We start from the raw sequence: 21,070 nt of genomic DNA on the forward strand, positions 1-21,070 counted from the left end.
CTTCATGCTATGTAGCATGAACACGTGCATGATCTTTACTTTCTTCCGGCTACAGAATTAAGAAAAAAATAGAATTCATTTTGAGTGTTTATGATCAACTAATTAGTCTCTATAGAGTTTGAGAATGTTCTTTAATTTTGTGGTTTCCATTTTTAGGATTAGTTGTGCTTGGATATATTTGGTATCGGCATCGTCTATGCATCTGCAACTTTGGCTGCTGCAATTTCAAACTGCCTTCCTGTCGTCACTTTCTTCTTGGCACTTTCTACTCAGGTAATTGGCAAACTCCCATTAAAGTATTTGTAGTTTCGAGATGTTATTGCAAAAGCATGAAGGGTTAGGCTCTAGTTTAGAGATGTTTAACACAATATTAATTTTTTTTTTCCAAATACATCTACTAAAATTGAATATATTTTCACGCATAGATACTTCTACTTAGGAAATACAGAATTTTCTTGTGTTTGGAAGATTTATGATCTCCTAGTGCTTCCTCAAATTACAATTATTAGACTAGTCACATCAATGATTCTCATGCATCTAAAATGACACCATCCCAATTTGGTTCGAGTTCATTTGCTATGTCTTATTCGAATTTAGTTTTTGACGTTATCCCTACCACTAAACTTGATGGGTATAAATTCTGTAGGAATACCTTAGAACATATATTAAATAAATAATGGCTAATAATTAGTACAATATACTCATTAAACTAATGGATATTTCAAGCACTTTTTCATACGAATATATACAGTGGAATCTGATTCAAATGTTTGTTGATAAATTAGTGATTTGAACGATAATTAATTAATAAAGTGATTTGATTCAAATGTTTCTTAAATTTGATTCAAAATCTTAACTTTATTTTTTTAATTATCAAAATTCATCTTCATTAATATGTTAACTTTATCAGCTATTCTCGTTAACTTTGCTTTTTATCCATTTTAAATCTAGGATTTTTATACTATGGCCCAGCACTAAAAATAGCTTTAGTACTCATTTTCCCATCCCTTTAAAACTCAAGTAATCTCTTAAGAATCATTATTCATGTAATTAATTATGGTGACCTTTAAGGAACCTTATACATTAACACACACACACACACACACACTATAGTTTAGAATTAACAAAAAATATAAATTACCATTTTATATATTTGTAAAATTAATTGAAACGTTTTGTTTGTGATTATAGAATGGAGGTGTTGAAATTGAGGTTCAGTCTCAGGGATTGCGAAGATTTGTTGGGATAATAGCATGTATTGCTGGTGCAATAACCCTTGCCTTATACAAGGGTCCTCACTTTAATCTTTTGTGTCCTCATCACCTCTTTGAGAGCCATAACAGCCATGGAATTGTAAGTCATGCTCCTTCTAGCCAAACCAGGATAAAGGGTTGCTTCCTCTTGTTCGTGTCCCAACATCTTATGGGGCTTGTGGCTCGTGTTGCAGGTACGTAGCTCTATCTAGTCTAGCCTCTTCTATGTGTCTATGATTCTATAATTGAATAAACTATATTCTAACCCTTGTAAATTCTAACACCAAAGACCACCCTTTGAATTTCTGTTTATTAACGTTTTAGACCCTGTTTGTTTTTGCGTTTTAAAAATATTTTTGATAAAATTTAATTTTTTTTTAATTTTAAATTAATATATTTTTATTGTTTTTAAATCATTTTTGATTTACTGATGTCAAAAATAATTTTTAAAAATTAAAAAAAATCATTGATATGTATTTTAACACAAAAAATTATTTTAAAAAATAATCACAAGTAAAATAAATTAATAAGGTTTTAGTAATAATGACCCAAGTTGCTACTGTTTTGGGACAGGGACGGGTTCTGAAAGATTACCCATCAAAGCTTCTACTCATAACTCTTCAGTGCTTTCTAAGCACAATTCAATTATTTGCCATTGCCATTGGCTTTGAAAGAGATCCTCGTGAGTGGGAGCTGGGCTGGAATGTTAGACTTCTTGCTGTGGCTTACTGTGTAAGTTCTCTTATCTATTCTTTATACTTCTTTCCCTCACATTATTTAGCTTCCAAAATGACTTTTCATATTTTCTATAATATTATGAGCCATTAATACGCTGTTATTAAGGCATAGTTATTAAATATAATTTAGAGATTAACTCAGGTAAATACTCGGGTTATGAGTAAGGTAAGTTAATTTAGATTAATCAATTAAAAAAAAACCAAAATAACATTGTTTTATTTAAAAATAAAACTGAATGATCTTTTTATCGGATGAACTTTTCTTTATTTTTTGTGAAACACAACTCAAATCCCAAGTTGACCCGCTGTATTGATGATCTTTATGTATTGTTTTGAGAAAATTTATGTAGCCATTTAGAAAAAAATATTTGAAAATCAAATATTATTTATCCAAACATGTTGTAGAAAATGCCTACATGTTAATTAAGATAAATTCAATTTGTGATAGGGAATTGTGGTGACTGGTGTTACTTTCTACTTGCAAGCATGGATTATAGAGAAGAAAGGGCCAGTGTTTTTAGCCATGTCTACACCAGTCAATTTGGTCTTTACAATGTTCTTTTCTGCTATTCTACTATGCGAGATCATCACTTTGGGAAGGTACTTTAATTCTTTGTTCAAGCCTTATATAAGTCTTTCAAGTTATACACACTAATATTATTCTCAATTGGATTTCCATGTGAATTTTGTTTCTCAATCAGACCCTTGATATATTGAAAATTCTCAATTGGGTACTCTCATCTATATCTATTAATATAACACTTTCACTTTGTCTAGATTTTAAAATTTATGCATTCAAAAGAAATTTTCTTGAAGAGAACTTGATGATTTCTATTTAAAAAGTACTCTTTTTAGATGAGGAAATAAATTGAGATTTTCTAATAAATTAAGGTCCCAATTGAGGAATTAAACAAATAGCCTGAGAATCTAATTGAGAATAAGTGGGGGACTTGTATATATGCGTGCTTACCCATATCATTAATTTTTCAATTATTTATTTTGGGCTATAAAGGTATAAATTTAATGACCACTGTTTCATTTTTTTAATTTCTTGTGTCCACTTCTTGTGCTGTAGTGTTTTGGGTGGGCTCATGTTGGTCGCAGGTCTTTATAGTGTTTTATGGGGAAAAAGCAAAGAAGAGAAAATGAATGATGCGAAGTGTTTAAAAGCTGAAGTTGACAAAGAACGCTCAGAGCTGAAACAAGTAGTAGCCAGTGGAAATCAATAAGGGCCCGTCTTTAGTTTAACATTTATGTTCTTGCTTTCCATGCTAGCCCTAGTGGCTCCTGCCTTCAAGGGCATTAATTAACTTCCAAAGTAGATAGGAAGTCATTGCATGCTTTTTCCCCCATTGGACAAGCTAGAGAAAGGGGATTTTTACATGTAATATCCTTTTCTAAAAAGAAGGGTGGCGATTGATTAATCTACACTTCAGTCACCATTATACAACAAGGAGTGTGTCAAAAAAGGAATTGATAAAAAAAAAAAAAAAACAAAGAAATAAGGAGAAAGTTGAATCCATGTTCATGAAAAGGGGAAAAAAAATAGTTCCATCGATCCCTCTTCATATTTTCTTTCACCAAGTAAATCCAACGGTTAGCAAAGTTTAAGCTGAAGAAAATGATGTAGCCAAAGGTAACACAAAGAGCTCCAGAGATAAAGAAAGAAAGAATTTATAGCCCTCGTTGTGTTTTGTAGATTCAGATAAAGAATGATGCAAGTACTTGACATGTACAACTCTACAATACTATATGAAAGGCAAGGAGTCTCGAGCCTCGCCTGCATATTATTGAATGAGAATTGCTTTACAATTTGCTCTATTATTTCAGATTTAAGTGCTAACAGAAGAACATCTCATTCAAAGGTTGACTTAAATCTCATAGATGGAATCTATACTTGCTATAAAATTCAATAATTATCCACTATATAATCAAGCTATTAAATATAATAATTTTATATTATTTTCTAATTCATTACTAAAATAAAAACTTAGCAATACTTGGTCAAATAATGATATAATCCATCTCCACCTCAAAGTTAAATTATTGGATGCCACTCTAAACATGGTTTGATATTCTTACTTACAAAAGCGTCGAGGGATTGAAGAAAGCTACATACAATGGGCCTCTTTTAGCTATGCACCATGGCATCAAAGTGATGTTCAGCCCAGATGCTAAAGCTCAATAAAAAAACTTACATGTGTGGGGTAACTCATTCTCACTTATATATATATATATTTGTTATGTATTTATTAGAGGTAATATTGTTATGCAACATAATCTCGTTATGGTCCTTTTGGACATAATGTAAGAATAGGATAATAATTTCATACTATCATCAAGTATTCAACATCATAAAAAATCTAGTTGGATCAAGTTTTTCAATCGATAACTTTAACCTCTGTTAAATTGAGCAAGAATTTTACTAATCAGGTTGATGTATGTTTTTAAATACATGATGTAAGTTATTTAACAAAAAATAAGCACATAAATCAATAATATATATTTATTTTCAAAAAGTAGAAGAGATTTTGATATGTATATATGGATTGTTAATGATATTTAATGAAATAAATATTTTTTAAACACGTCTAGTATTATATTTTAAAAGTGTTTAAAAAATAAGGTTAATGGGTATTAATAAGTGCTATATATATATATATATATATATATATATATATCTATGTGTGTGTGTGTGTTTTTTTTTTATTCCTTTTACATTATATTTCTTAATGTTATTTTTAGCTTATTAAAAGTTATTTTTATGAGTTTGACATTCCTAAAAAATTTTATAAATTAATTGCTATAATATAAGAATTTCAGTTTTTTTTTTTTGAACATTAATTCTTGTGACAGGTTTTTCATAGAGTTATAATTTCAAAATAAAAATATGAATTGAATAAAAGTTAAAGTACATATATAAATTTCCAACAATATTGAGCATACCACTACGACCGGGAGTATGACATAAAGACGGTGGACATTAGAATCTAAAAAAAATGTAAATCAAGTCTCTAACATTCCATGAATGAAAATTGTTGTTACGAGCTAGAATAAGAAGCAAATGAGTTAACTTGATTATTGCAACTATCACATTAATTTATTAGAGAGGAATAAGTTAAGTTAAATTGTTCAAGCTTTTGAACGGTTGCTTATAATAACTTTTATAGACTTTTCTCCTAAGACTACTGCTGAGTGAATTAAAATTGTTTTTCAATATTAACTTCGCTTGATAGTAATAAATTGATTAGAAAACTTTATCTAATTAATTTACTCATAATCTCCTCGATTCCTCTTAGCTTTAAAGGACATTGAATATTTTTGCTTGGATTGAAATGATATTTATTTTACTTCGATGATCAACAAATTTATAGGAATTGATGTCTAGATCTTTGAACTAAATTAACGACATATCAATTTATTATTTTTATTTTTAGAATTTTATTATGCACCTCATATTTAATCTTGACTTGATCCCTAATCATATAGTCTTTTCTTGAAATCTAGGCATGTCAATCTTGGTCCAACCCTTAACTACCCCATGCCAGTCTCAACCTGACCCTCAAACTTCTTAGATTCAGTCATGGTTCGCCCCTCAAGTGACTTGTAGATGGTTTCGACCCGACCCCAGGAGCTCCATACCTAGTCTTGGCTTAATACTTAGACTTTATTTGTTTAAAAAATGATTTTTTTAAAATCCATCCTTCACTATTTCATTGATTGAAAATTATATTTTATAATTTGTTTTAATTTGTTTTATATAAAGTTATCATGGTCTTTTGACTCAGAGCGTGGATTTGGCAAGTTAATCCATGCCGATTCAATATGTTGTCATTTCAATTTATTTATTTTAAAATATCTTCTTAAATTTTTGTGAGTCAAATTATATTTTTATTGGTTGTTTAAGTTGTCTTAAACTCACCAAATAAATCAAATTATATCGAGTCAACTCCTATATGCATGGTTTAATTTATTTTTTTTACTAGAAAAAAATTATCAACACCTTGATAATTTTTATTTTATATTAAGAAAAAATATTCGACCGCATATTAAGGATATATTTGTTTTTTCTAATTTTAGTATGGATAAACAATATAACTTGAAGGCAACTTCATATTCACAATTGTACCAAATAAATGATCGAAATAAGCCGGATATTCGAACTAAACTTCCACTTAGACCATTTCCTTTCAAAGCAAAGTGCATAAATAATAACCTAAATTAATCCCATCAAACTCGTTAAAGCCGGGTAATTCTAATTATTATTACTCAAATTTCATTATGCATGCTAAGAAATATTGAAAACTTTGCTCTTCATTCTGTGTTTATTCTTTGGTAACTTGTGACCACCTAATTTTATGGTTGCATTTGATTAATGTTTTAAGACAAAAAGTATAAATATAGAAAATACATTAATATGTTTAGTTGAAAAAATAAAAATATAGATATATAATAAATTTATTTTTAAAATAATTTTGATCCTTTAAGGATATGCTCCACTATCTTGATCTTTTTTCTATATCAAGACAAAGCGCAAATGCTGCCTAAGAGACAATACCAATTTAATCTTTATATTCTTGTCAAGATTTTTATTCTAGTCTTCATACTTTAATTTTTTTTAATCTGAGTTCTTGTATATTTAAAGGCTAAATGGTAAAAACAAAAACTTCAAAACTATATCATTAAGCTTTATTTCAAAATAAGCAAAATCAATTGCTGCACTTTATCAGAGTCTGTCCATAGATATTTCCTTTACATAAGGGCATACATTTAACATTTTATTTATTTATTTATTTATTTTCCTTTACCTGAAGTAATCTCATAGATGGAAAAGCTTTTAATTTTACTCAAATGGAAAGGAAAAATCATAGTAACAAAAGCAGAACCGACTAAAAAAACAGAGAACATTTTATTTTCTGCATAATACGAGCATAGTACATGTAACAAAACCAGACCACATTTTATGCCGCTAAGTCTTATTTCTTTCTCCGTAGTGATTCATACATAAAGCCTCTTGCAATTTCATAGATGCAACCTTAATCCCTTTCATATTGTGATTGACGGGACGCACTAAGAACACCAACTTCATCCCTGTTGTTCTTAAGCCTCCTGGCATCTTCCCTTGAGATCTGGAATGAGTTTGCTACCACTTCTTCAGGCAAGGCCCGGATGGTAGAGACTCGTCCTGCCAATTGACTGATTTGTGCATTGTCATTAGTCTTGAATGATACCCACTCGAGCCCTTGGCTTCCAGCCTTCATCACCACTGCAAAGTTTTGTGGTGCTGTTACTACTTGACCCTTACGAACTTGTCCATCAAATACTGCCTGTCCATTGTCTCCAACAATCTGAATCCTTCCATTTCCTCCTGTGATGTACATTATGCTGTGGGCATTGATGTTCCAATATGGTGACATCAAAGCATTCTACAGTACAAGTTCCCATAAATTTGATATGTTATGTTTTTTAATAAGAAAAGGTACTGTAATGTGAAAAAAAAATAAAATAAATGAAGGTTGCATGGATTTTCTTACTTGGTAAAGGACACCTCTCTCAGCGCTAAGCTGGAGATATCGAAGGATGGGGAGATAGAGGCTGTTGACAGTAGTGAGGTGTCCGGCACGTGGATTAAACACATCAGCATCTTCTGGATCATTTATGTTGATCTTCAACCTGGCTGTGCAGAAAGTTTCCTCCACACCGTTGTCCTCATGACGACGACGTGTGCTCCTTCGGGATTCTTGTTGTCTTTCTTCCTCCTCTTGACTCTGTCGTGGACTGATCACATGAAGTTCATGCTGAGTTCGGACAATGATTCCTCTGTTATCATTTTCGTTCTGCATCCTTCTTGCTAGTTTGGTGTCAATGTTGAAAGCTTCTGCAAGGATTTGCTCGTTGAAACCGCTGAAGACATTGCGAGATCTTTCTTGCTGTTCTCTCCGACTTTCGTCTTCATATTGGCGTCCATGTTGACCTTCATATTGGCCTCTCTGGTATGAGCTTCTTTGGCTTTGTGATTCTTGTGGTGGGTTTCCAGCCAGGAAAAATTCCTGAAAAGGAAAATTAATGTTTGCTTATGAAGTAATCCTTGTTAATTTGCTTATTTTATGACATCGCACGCTTGAATTTTTATGATTCTTACCCTGAAATCCTGATCAAGCTGGTTGGCAGGATTGCTTGTGTCGAGAAGTTGAACAAGAACGAGAGGTGAATCACCATTGTTATAAAACCAATCAGCAACTCCCGAAGGCAATGCAACTACATCACCCTCTCTTACTTGTCGAACCTTCTGGTGCTGGTCTTCGGAGCTTTCTCTTCGATCTTGAGAAGAATTTCCTGATGATTGGAACGTCTCTGGACAGCCAGGAAATACAGCTCCGTGAATGCCCCTACCTACATTGACACCAAAAAGAGATATTAGTTTAGTGTAGATGGGAAATTTTATCATATTAAGTAGAAATAATTGATTGCATGCATGCCTTGTTCTACAAAGATGAGCTTAGGTGCATTGGAGTACGCAGGCAACAAGAGGCCTCGGTTGTTAATGGTATGACGGATAACTACAACTCCAGCGCACTGAAACTGCTCATCATTCTCGTCCCAAATCTCAGTGACACCAGCCTCTGATCTGATCTTTCGAGCAGGCTCGAGGGCATTGATCCTATCAATTTGACATTCGCTACGTTGAGAGCGTCGTTGCCCCTGCTGTTGCCGGCCATGTCGTGAGGATACTTGCTCTATTTGTGCAAAGCAACAATTGAAGAGAACAAGAAAGCAAAGAGTAAGAGATAACAAAGAACAAGAACCCATGCTTATTGTAGTTCTTCTACGGTGTTGTGGAATTTCAGGGTTAAGTGGGCTGGTATTTATGTGCAAGATTGTGGGTTTCGCATCTGGGACGTGGCAATTCGGTTTGCTCAGTTTTTTGCTAATACTTTCTGCATGTAATTTTGTCCTTTCTTTTGCATGTCTGCAATTCCCTTTCTTGCTTACACATATTTTCTTTATGGGTACGTGTTGCATAATGTAATCGCATTGTTCTAAAATCTTTGTCGTTTATGGCGTGCATCAGGCTGGCTTGAGACGAAGAGAGACGTAGGTTTTTCCATGAATATTTATAAAACACGGTACTGCTAAGCGGCTTGATTTAGTGGCTTGTCGATTTGGAGTTCGACAAGTACTTCGTGATCTTTTTTGAAACATTTTATTAGAGATTGAGGTAGTTAAATTTTTGATAACTTGGAAGATTAACTAAAAACCCAGTAAAAAGAAATTCTCTGTTTTTTTCTTCAGCAGCCATGCTTTCATGGCTCTTTTTTTTTTTTTTTTTCCTGCTTCTTTAACTGTCATCTTATTAGCCAGAAGTCAATAAAATCTCACTATAATCTGAAAAAAAACTAACAATCCAATTGATTCTGTAAAACTCGGATGAAATCCAATCAAAAGTTAATTGTAATAATTTTTATTAAAAGCAGCCTTGGTTTTTTGATAGAACCAAGTTGGTCGAAACTTATAGTTTGATCCAATTACCTAGAATATTCTTAACCAGATCAGTTGTTAAACTAGATTTGATGACTATGCTTTTCTGGATTCGTTGCGTCGTTAGTTTCTTACATTGATGTTTGAGCTTTTACTATGTGTATATGTGCGTGTCCATATTTGAATAGTGTTGCATGTCGCTTGCCTCCATGTTTCTGACATTGTAGGTGACTTGTTTTTGCATGCAAAAATGCGTGGCAGGAGATATATGTACACAATTTGCATGCAGCAGTATATATGTCTCAAAATAATCAGTATTTCACTGTAGTGGATTATCCACAATGTTAGAGTATAATACCTGAGATTGTGACACTTGTCATAATTTTAATATAGTAAATAGTTAGTTAATTATCTGAAATTAGTTAGTTTGTTATCTATAGCTTTATATATAACTATGTGTAATTACAAATTGATTAAGTGAATCTATCAGTTTGTTCTGCTCTCTCTCTCTAGCTTCTCTCTACATCTCTCTCTTTTTCTTTTTCTTTCTGTGATATTGATTCAATTTATAAGACTATAGTTTTTGTTTGATCAATTGATATAGCTTAACATACAGTACAATTTATAGTAAAATAACTGTTGTTACTCATTTTTGGGTTTCTATACAAAAAATAAGAAAATATAAAAAAATATTCGGAAGGAATAAAAAAAATATAAAAAAATAACATGAGTGAGAAAAAGATACTGGAACACCCATAAAATGACTAGAAATTGGTTGAGGAGGTTCAAAAATACAAGAATTGAAATTTGATGTTTATATTTTTTACTGATGAGAGCCCTATTAACAAAGAAAATTCAAGTTGAGAAAGAAAAGTCCAAACTAAGATGTTTATGGACTCAATTAAATTTTATTCAAGGTTTAATTGAATTTATAAAAGGTTTAATTGCAAGAAAATTAATTTTTTATGTCAATTTAGGCTTTTATTGGAAGTAATTAAAGTTATGGGGTCCAATTACAATTTTGAAGAGTTGATTTGGTCAAATCAGGGGTTTAATTGCGTAATTATTGAAGTTTGATGGCCAATTAAGGACCTAATTGAAACAATCCAAAACCAAGGACTAAATCGGAAAAGGCAATAAAATCAAGGGGTCTAATTATAAGTTTTCTGGGGGGCTTGATTACAAAATTGTAAAAAACATCCAAGGACCAAATCAGAAATATTCATTTTGAAATTTTGAAACGACGCCGTTTCCACCATTAATGGTCTTCGAACAGCTGTGAATCGGTGACGATAATGGAAGGAGACGTTAGCAATGGAGCCATCAAGGGGCGTGTTTCACGGCTATCATCCCCCTGCAAACCGTTATCAAGCCAGCCGTTACCAGCACAAAGCCTTCTCTGACCTATAAAAGCAGCAGAAGAAGACTGAACCAAAGGGAGGAGACAGCAGAAAAAATAAAACAGAAAAAAAGAGAGGAAACCAAGGAGGACGGAAAGGAGAAAGACGAGACAGAGAGAGAGGAGAAACAAGTGGGAGGAAAAGTAACGAGAGAGGAAAGGAAAAACAGAGGGACGGGGAAACCAGAGGGGAATGGCATAGGAAAGAAAAAAAAAGACAGCGAGAGAAGAGAAAATGCACTGAGAGAGCAGAGAAAAAGGAACTGAAGAAAGAGAAGAACAGGGGCAGAACATCATGAAAAAAACAAGAGAAACAGAGAAAAGAAAACAAGGAACAGAGGAGAAGAACTAAAACAGGCGAAAGCACAGAAGAGACCAGCCAGCACGCCTTCGCCATCACCTTCGCCCCTTTCGTTTCCACTTCCAGGTATGCGTTTTTCGTCTCTGTGCATGCGATTTCCTTTTGCATTTTTACTGTTCAAGTGAATTATAATTCACTTGAACAGTCAGCACTCACGCGTGCATCCTAAAACCGGCGGGGTCATTGGCTGGGTCCAGCCCAGCCACATGGGTCGGGCTGGGCCTAGCCCAAAAAAAAAATTCAAAAAATTATTTCAAAAATTCGGTGATGTTCCGTAATTTTTTTTACTGCATTTTAATTAATACTGGTTTATATTTTTATACTGTAAAAATATAAATTTGGTATTAAAATACCTGATTTTCGACAAAATCACAAAAAAATATATTTTTTTATTTTCATGCATACGGCCTAGTCTTTCAAAAAAAAATAAAAAAAAATCTTATCATATTTTCATACAACAAAGATTCAAAAATTTGTATTAATATGTATTTTGGCTTTAATAACCAGTTTATTAAGGTCACGAGAACTAAGCCAATATTTCAAAATTTCCAAAAAAACTTATTTTGTTTTCCTTTAATATATAGGGTTATGATCTTATACGTAAAACGTATTCCGGATATTAAAATTTTTTTGTTGACGTTAGAACAGTTAGGTCATACCCGATAAGATAAGGATCTCTTTACTGAAGATGATTTTTTTTTCTTAAACCATAAACGGACCAACAACTAGAAAACATGACAAGACTTTAGATTTTATCAGACAATTAAACAATGCAGCTTACCTTAGGTAGAGCGTATTTGGGGTGCTAAAACCTTCCCTTTACGCCATCAGTCCCCGTACCTGATCTCTGAGGCTAGTTAGGGTTCCTAGTGACCAAAATACTAGAAAACATGACAAGACTTTAGATTTTATCAGACAATTAAACAATGCAGATTACCTTAGGTAGAGCGTATTTGGGGTGCTAAAACCTTCCATTTACGCAATCAGTCCCCGTACCTGATCTCTGAGGCTAGTTAGGGTTCCTAGTGACCAAAATACTAGAAAACACGACAAGACTTTAGATTTTATCAGACAATTAAACAATGCAGCTTACCTTAGGTGGCGACTCTCATTCTATTTTTCCACTAATAAAAGACAAGAATCCCTTGTTTCCCCACATTTTCATGATTTGCTGTATTTAGATACATTTTGAGGGGGGATGTTTTTGCCGCGATGACGCACACGTGCGACAGAATGGCGACTCCGCTGGGGACCTTGTGGACTAAGCTTTGTTTTTGTCTGATAATTGTGTTTTGTTTGGTTTGCGTGTTTTTTTTTTAATAAGCTTATTCTATTTATTTATTTATTACACGTTTGAATTTCTGTACATTTATGTTCATGCATTATATAGAACTGTCTCATGCATCATATACTTTAATTTTTGGAAAGCACACACAAGCTTCTAAGTTAGGTGGGGAATTAACGATCTGCCCTATGACTATTGGTCAGGGTTCAGATGCGTGAAACACCCAACTCATATCTGAGTGCCTGCTTGGTAATGGTGGACATACGTGCCTTAACTGTTCCTTGCAACGCCCCCACACTGCCTTTACGAAGATCGTCACTAGGCAGATATGAGACCCTTTTGAGACTAGATAGTCAACTTACCTTTTGTCTAACTTAATGAATAGAACCTTTACTTAGGTTGTGTGTGTTACCTTTTGTTTTGCATCAAAGTAAACCTTTCTTAAAGCATCTTGAACTCATCATATAGGAACATACTCATACATTTATCATCCATGAAACCAGGTTGAAACATAGGTCCCCCAATTAAGATTTGCTACACCTGAAAGATGGAAAATGAAGAAAGAGCTCAATTAGAGGCCCATTATCAAAATGAAATTGAAAGCATCAAAGTTGAAGTAACTAGACTTACAGATCTGCTTGAACAAGTGTTGGGCTCCAAAAATGGAAAAAGGATTTTTGCACAACCTCTTGTGAAAACACCATCAATCCACGTCCCAGGGACATCTCAAAACTTGGGTGCAAATTCAACGGCAGAACAACAATTTGTGCCTATCACCCCTATCCTGTCAAGTCAAGCTCCCATTACCGTGGATTTAATAGCAGATGGACCCCCTGGCAATAGATCCACTGATTTTATGAACTACGACAAGTTGTCTGCTTTGGAAGAGAGATTAAGAGTAGTTGAGGGTAATGACTGGTTTGATCTCAGGTGAGCAGCTGAAGTGTGTTTGGTACCAAACATCATAGTACCAAAAAACTTTAGGATACTAGAGTTCATCAAATACACTGCATTAGAATGTCCAAACACTCACTTTTGATCTTATTGCAATAAAATAGCCGAGGTGATTTATGATGATAGGATGCTGATATACTTTTTCCAAGAGAGTCTCACTGGATCTGCTCTGAGTTGGTACATGAGACTAGACAATATTAAGATTAAGACATGGAAAAACCTGGTAGACGCCTTCTTGAAGCAGTATAAATTTAATCTGGAAATTGCTCCTGACAGAACCATCCTAATGGCTATGGAGAAAGAAAACCAAGAGTCTGTGAGGGCATACGCGCAAAGATGGCGAGATAAGGCAACATATGTTCAACCTCCACTGATAGAGACAGAAATGGTGACCTTATTCGCCAACACCTTTCAATCCCCTTATTATGAGTATTTAATAGGAAGCTCAGCTCAACATTTCCATGAAGTTGTGAGGATTGCTGAAAGAATTGAATAAGCTATAAAGAGGGGAAAGATTGAAGGTTCTGCCATGAATTCCAGAACAATGATGAGAGATGACTCTGAAAGTGGATGAACAAGAGGCAAGTTGAGTGTGTGAAAGGTGATGTCATTAGCTATATTACCCCCCCGAAAATCTTTAGAATGACAAGTGATCGAAAATGTTTGGCAAAACATAGATATTGCCAAAAAAGCTAATCTAAGAATAGCGATGAATTGTCAATGGTATTGGAATTTTGCTATTTTGCATTTTGTTTTGGGATCACATCTTATCTTTTTTTACGAAACATGTCTTTTTTTTTATTTGTCTTTTTATTGGTTTGAAATAACAAGATGTTTCCTTTAAAGTTATTTTGGCAAAATATTTTGATCGAACTCCAACATGCAATTAATGCTAATCAATCCTGAAAGTTTAAAAGTATTTTGATTGCAGAAATGACTCGATGCTTGTTAAAATGATATAGGGTGCCCAAACAAATTTTGAGCTCACACATGAAACTGAATCACCCCCCTTGTAGCTAAGTTTTAGTAGTATGCATAATGACATGTAATGGATTCAGTAGTTATGGACTTGTGAATCAAGGTTCATACAAGTCCAAATCATTACATTGGACGGGATCGAAATTTATCATTACATTATATATATATTCCTTTTACATTATATTCCTTAATGTTTTTTTAACTTAATTAAAAGTTATTTTTATGACTTTGACATGCCTAAGAAATTTTATGAATTAATTACTATAAAATAAGAATTTTGGGTTTTTTGTTTCAAACCTTATTTCTTGTGACAAGTTTTTTATAAAGTTATAATTTTAAAATAAGAACATGGGTTGAATAAAAGTTAAAATACATATATAAGGATTTCAAATGATGTTGAGCATCCCACTACGACCGAGAATATGATATAAAGACGGTGGGCAATAGAATCCAAGAAAAGTGTAAATTTTCTATGAATGAAAATTGTTGTTATATGTGCTTTCTAGTTTTTTTAACTCATAATTATTGTTACATACTAGAATAAGAATCAAAGGAGTTAACTTGATTATTGCAACTATCATTTTAATTTATCAGGGAGGAATAAACTAAGTTAAATTGCTCAAGCTTTTGAACGGTTGTTTAGAATAACTTTTATAGACTTTTCTCCTAAGACTATTGTCGAGTGAGTTAAGATTATTTTTCGATATTAAATTTGCTTGATGGTAAGAAATTCATTAGAAAACTTTATCTAATTAATTTACTCATAATCTCCCTGATTCCTCTTAGTTTTAAAGGACATCAAATTTATTTACTTGGATTGAAATGATATTTATTTTACTTCAATGATTAATAAATTTATATGAATGGATGTTTACTGGTTGTTTAAGTTGTTTTTGAACTCACTAAATAAATCAAATTATATTGATTCAACTTCTATTTGCATGGATAATTTTTTTTACTAGAAAAAAATTATTAGCATCTTAAAAATTTTATTTTATATTAAGAAAAAATATTCTACTTGCTGTATAGCGCATATTAAGGATATTTTGTTTTTCTAATTTTAGTATTGATAAACAATATAACTTGAAGGCAACTTCATATTCATAATTGAACCATATAAATGATCGAAATAAGCCGGATATTCGAACCAAACTTCCACTTAGACCATTTCCTTTCAAAGCAAAGTGCATAAATAATAACCTAAATTAATCCCATCAAACTCATTAAAGCCGGGTAATTCTAATTATTATTACTCAAATTTCATTATGCATGCTAAGAAATATTGAAAACTTTGCTCTTCATTCTGTGTTTATTCTTTGGTGACTTGTGACCACCTAATTTTATGGTTGCATTTGATTAATGTTTTAAGACAAAAAGTATAAATATACACTACCAGAAATTCGCTAAATACCAACGGACATACCGACGGAATTTTTTCTGTCGGTATTTTTCGGCCGAAATCACCGACGGAAAATATTCGTCGGTAATTAGGTCGGTAATTACCGACGGAAATAGGCCGTCGGTAATTACCGACCGAATTACCGACCGGAAATTCAGAATTAATTAAAAAAGGGCGGGTAGTGGCGCGGGGGTTTTGGCGGGTGATTTTTCCGACGGAATCACCGACGGAATTAAAAACTGGGGCTCGTACGCGTGATGGGACCTGTTCACCGTCAAAAAATACCGACGGAATCACCGACGGATTTGAAATGCCAGATCCGTACCGGTGACGTGACCGGTGCACCGTTAAAAATACCGACGGAATCACCGAGGGATTTGAATAGCAGGTCCGTGCGGTGACGTGTCGATTGCCCGTCAGAATTACCGACGGTTTTGCCGACGGATTCACCGATGGAATACAAACCGTCGGTAATTCCGTCGGCAAAAGTGAATATATGGCCACTCTACCGACACTCTCCTCCCCCATTTCTCCTTCTTCTTCCTAATCCTAACCCTCCCCATCTGCAAAATAACCAGCCCCCCTCGCCCCAAAACAAAAATCTTTCTCATCTCAGCACAACAAGCTGTATTTGTTTTGTGGTCACAACATTCGTGTTTTGATTTACCGACGGATTTTATCATTTTTTGTAAGTAATTCTATCTTTTAAAAGTTTAACATTTAAATGTTAATTTTATTGTTTTTTTAGTATATGTATTATTTTTTTTTAGTAGATGTACATGTTTTATTGTTATTTCTCAAACAAACTTGTAGTATATGAATGTATAATTTTATACTTGTTATGGTTTGTTTTAGATTTTGTAAGATTGTATTTGTTTGAAAATTGTTAAAACTTAATTTGTAGAATTACCGAATTACATGTTGTGTTTTGAAATAATTAAGAGCTTGCTTAATTAATGGGTCCTTTTTATAGAGGTTCGATAGAAGTCATGGATGATCGTTCATGGATGTATCTAGATTCACCCAAGGATTGCGGAGGATGGATTATTGTAACGAGGTTCAGGGTTTTATTAATTTCACAACATCTATTCCCAGAAATTTTACTGGAGGCGGTATTAGGTGTCCATGCAGAAAGTGTCAAAATAAAAGTATCTGCATCCAGATGTTGTAATGATGCATCTTCTACACAAAGGGTTTGTGGAGGATTACGAGTGTTGGTATGCACATGGAGAGGTATTTGTTAGTAATAGGAGAATGGGAGAAACGGTGGTTGGGTCAACTTCTAGTGCTAGCAACGTGCATGAAGCGGCAAATGACAACACTAATCCTTACAGAAACATGGTTATGGATGCAATGGGAATGAATCAAGATAATGTCAATCAATGTCCAATCGTAGAAGAAGAACCTAATGCAGAGGCAGCTAGGTTTTTTGATTTGTTGAAAGATTCTGACGAACCATTATGGGATGGCTGCACAAACCACAGTAAATTATCGGCTGTGGCACAGGTGTTCACCATCAAGTCAGATCACGGGTTGAGTGAGGCCGGGTATGACAAAATTATTGATTGGGCAAGAAGCATTTTACCAGAAGGGAACAGGCTCAAAGAGAACTTCTATGTTGCGAAGTCCATGATGAAACCCCTCGGTTTAGGATACTAGAAAATTGACATGTGCCCTAACTTCTGCATGTTATACTACCTTGAAAATGTTGTGATGACCGAGTGCATGACATGCGGGCATTCCCTTTACAAACCCAGAACTGGCAGGGGGAAGACCCTAGTGGCATATAAAAAACTTAGATATTTCCCGATCACACCAAGACTGCAGAGGTTATTTATGTCACCAAGGACTGCTGAGCACATGACATGGCACCAAACACGCGATGCCGTTGATGGTGTGATGGTGCATCCTTCTGACGGCGAAGCGTGGAAACGCTTTAACAGTGTTCATCCGGACTTTTCCACTGAATCAAGGAATGTTCGACTTGGGTTGTGTACAGACGGGTTCAACCCATTTGGGTCATTTGCTGCTCCCTATTCTTGTTGGCCGGTCATTCTCACAGTTTATAGCTTGCCACCGGGAATATGTATGAGGCCGAAGTTCATGTTTCTATCTACTGTCATACCCAGTCCAAGCAGCCCGGGGCGGAATATAGATGTTTGTCTTCGACCGTTGATAGATGAGCTGGCGCAGTTGTGGTCCTCCGGATCTCTGACTTATGATATATCGAGGAAACAAAATTTCCTTATGAGGGCGGCTTTGATGTGGACTATCAGTGATTTTCCAGCTTATGGAATGCTTTCTGGTTGGAGCACGCATGGGAAACTCGCATGTCCATACTGCATGGAAAACAACAAGGCATTCACGCTAGTAAACGGAGGTAAAGCTTTTTTTTTTTTTACTGTCACTGATTAGTACTTAAAAGTGCATGTTTATCAAGGTTTTATATCATCATTTTGCACTTGAAGTATCAATAACTCCTTAACTAAAGTATGTTTTATAATAACAAGTTTGATATTATAAGATACCTTAATTTATGGTAAATGCTCATTTTAAATGCAGAACTATCACATAAATAAAAGGATTGATTGATGAGTTTAAGCATTGAAAGTTAAAGGACAAAGAGATGGCCAAACTTAGAAAAGAGATGTCGGTGCAGTCCAAACCGGAACAATGCTCGGTAATTGGATCATATCTGGAGCTCTAGATTTCGGATTTAGGTCCACTTTATATGGATGGAAAGGTAAGACAAAAGCCTACAACTTTCATGGGAGCCCAAGATTTGAAAAGGTCGTTTTGAAGTCCAAATTGAAGGAACAACGAAGAAGTCCGAAGCTGTCCTGCAGCCCAAACACTATTTAGTGTTCAACCCATATCTTGAGTTCTAGAAGTCCAAATGACCTCATCTTTTTTTTGTTGGAAAGCTGAGACAATTTCCTAGAATATTCTTGAGGATTCTGGGCAAATTATGATGTTAGCAATGACGTCTTGTTCAGACAAGAAGATAAGGATTGTTATCAAGTCAAGATATGGCCACCCACTCATCAATTAGTCAACAAATCAATAGTTCCAAATTTTGGCCTATAAAAGGAGGCACTTACCATGTATTGAGGCATCTTGGTTTCCAGATCAAGATCATGCTCTTGCTTTCTCTCTTTGTATTGCTTATGTCTTGCTTTCATTAATATCAAGTTTATGCACTTCATTTCCTTTCTTTTACTTAGTTAACTTCTTTCTCATTTATGTTCTTATCTTGTTTATTTATGTTTCTTTCTTTCATTATGTTTAGCTAAGTTAATTATGTCAAGGTGAAAAGGGCACACTAATGGTGTAAGAATAAGTATAATATAAACTTAACATGGACCTTAACAATGGATACTAACATGTTTTATATTTGTTATCTTGTTCACTTTTAATACTTTGCTTGTTAAATGGTTAATCTAGATTTATGTTGTATAACTCTTGGTACAACAAATACTTGGTACTTTCATAGCCCATACTGTATGGTATAACCGACACCTGAGCTATGAAAGGGACTTGATTTGTTGTTAACATAAGTTATAATCATGAATGCCTGCCAACATTTACAAGTATTAGCTTTATTCGAATAAGATAATTAATGTAATCATGTTAACAATTTATAATCTGATTGGAACCTCCTTTATGTATGGTTTCCAATTGAGTAATAAGAGTTTATATTATACTTGTTTGAAGTACCATTAGTGGATCCTCTAACCTTGACATTTGTTTTTATCATTGTTTAATCCTTACGTTAATCTTTCATCTCAAAGTTCTCATTAATTTCTTCATCTTCTGCTTTCATTATTATTATTATTATTATTATTTACATTCTGTTTATATTACATAATATATATATTTGATCTTTTCATAAACTCAGTATATAGGCTGGAAACCTGTGACCGATCTTTAGATCATTCTCAGGTATAACAACGCCACGTACTGAGTACTATTATTGTTGTTGTTGTTGTTGTTGTTGTTGTTGTTGTTGTTGTTGTTGTTGTCTTGTTATTTATAATTTATACAATTAACCTCTCTGTGGTTCGACCCCGGTCTTGCCGGGTTATTTATTACTTCGACACTCCTGCACTTGGGAAAAGACATCAATCTTTTGGTCGTGTCAGTCACCGTCGCTTCTTGCCACTTAATCACAGGTTCAGAAAAAACAGAAAAGATTTCTTTGTTGGTAGAGTTGAAAAAGATGTTGCATCCCCGCGTCTTTCTGGTGAAGAATTGCATCATGTTGTATCAGAGTACGGTGACATTGTGTTTGGCCTTCAATCAGGTAAGCAAAAGTTTCCTGGTTTTGGTTTGACCCATAATTGGGTAAAGCGAAGTATCTTTTGGGAGCTTCCGTATTGGAAGACTAATCTTCTCCGCCATAACCTTGACGTCATGCACATCGAAAAGAACGTGTTTGAGAATATTTTCAACACCGTCATGGATGTGAAGGGGAAGACAAAGGACAACATGAAGGCTAGATTGGATATAGCTTTATACTGTAACCGTAAAAATATGGAGTTGGTTTATGACGAGTCACGGGTTGCAAAACCAAGGGCAAGCTTCGTGTTAGAGAAAAACGCACAACTGCTAGTCTATAAATGGCTTAAGAGTCTGCGTTTCCCGGATGGACATGCATCGAACATATCAAGGCTTGTTAACATAGAGGACTGCAGATTGTATGGAATGAAGAGCCATGACTGCCACGTGTTTATGCAAACACTCATCCCATTAGCTTTTCGTGATTTGTTGCCAAAGGGAATATGGGATGCACTAACGGAGATCAGTCATTTCTTCAGAGATATATGCTCCAGCAAGATGAATGTTGAGCACATTGAGATGCTTCAAACGAATATCATCGAGACACTATGCAAACTTGAGATGATATTCCCTCCTTCATTTTTTGACTCAATGGAGCATCTCCCTATACATCTACCGTTCGAGGCAAAAGCTGGAGGATCGGTCCAGTATAGATGGATGTACCCATTCGAACGGTGAGATATTACAGTTGCAATGGGATTCATATCTTAAAGTATTTTCTATGTTTTTCTTATTTGAAAATACTTGAATTGTACTTCAATGCAAGTACTTGTTTAATCTAAAAAAAAAGGTTAAGAACAAGGCACATGTTGAGGCTTCGATATCTGAGGCCTATATTGTTGAAGAGATATCAACATTTATCTCGTACTATTTCGAACCTCATCTGA

At 34.2% G+C, this 21,070-nt stretch overlaps 1 protein-coding gene and 1 pseudogene across 1 annotated transcript; one reads left to right on the plus strand and one right to left on the minus strand.

Annotated features, from left to right (window-relative positions):
* The window catches only part of LOC118033216 (WAT1-related protein At5g64700-like), a 4,259-nt pseudogene extending 756 nt beyond the window's left edge, over positions 1–3,503 (plus strand).
* Positions 3,504–7,026: 3,523 nt separating this feature from the next.
* LOC118033220 (legumin B-like) lies at positions 7,027–8,800 on the minus strand. The gene is made up of 4 exons (XM_035038123.1): positions 8,470–8,800; positions 8,133–8,383; positions 7,525–8,040; positions 7,027–7,416 (listed from the first exon to the last, which is right to left on the minus strand). The coding sequence occupies exons 1-4, from the start codon at positions 8,798–8,800 to the stop codon at positions 7,027–7,029; spliced, it is 1,488 nt and encodes a 495-aa protein (XP_034894014.1).
* Positions 8,801–21,070: the final 12,270 nt, after the last annotated feature.

The sequence above is a fragment of the Populus alba genome, chromosome 19 (assembly GCF_005239225.2).
Source record: "Populus alba chromosome 19, ASM523922v2, whole genome shotgun sequence".
NCBI lineage: Eukaryota > Viridiplantae > Streptophyta > Magnoliopsida > Malpighiales > Salicaceae > Populus > Populus alba.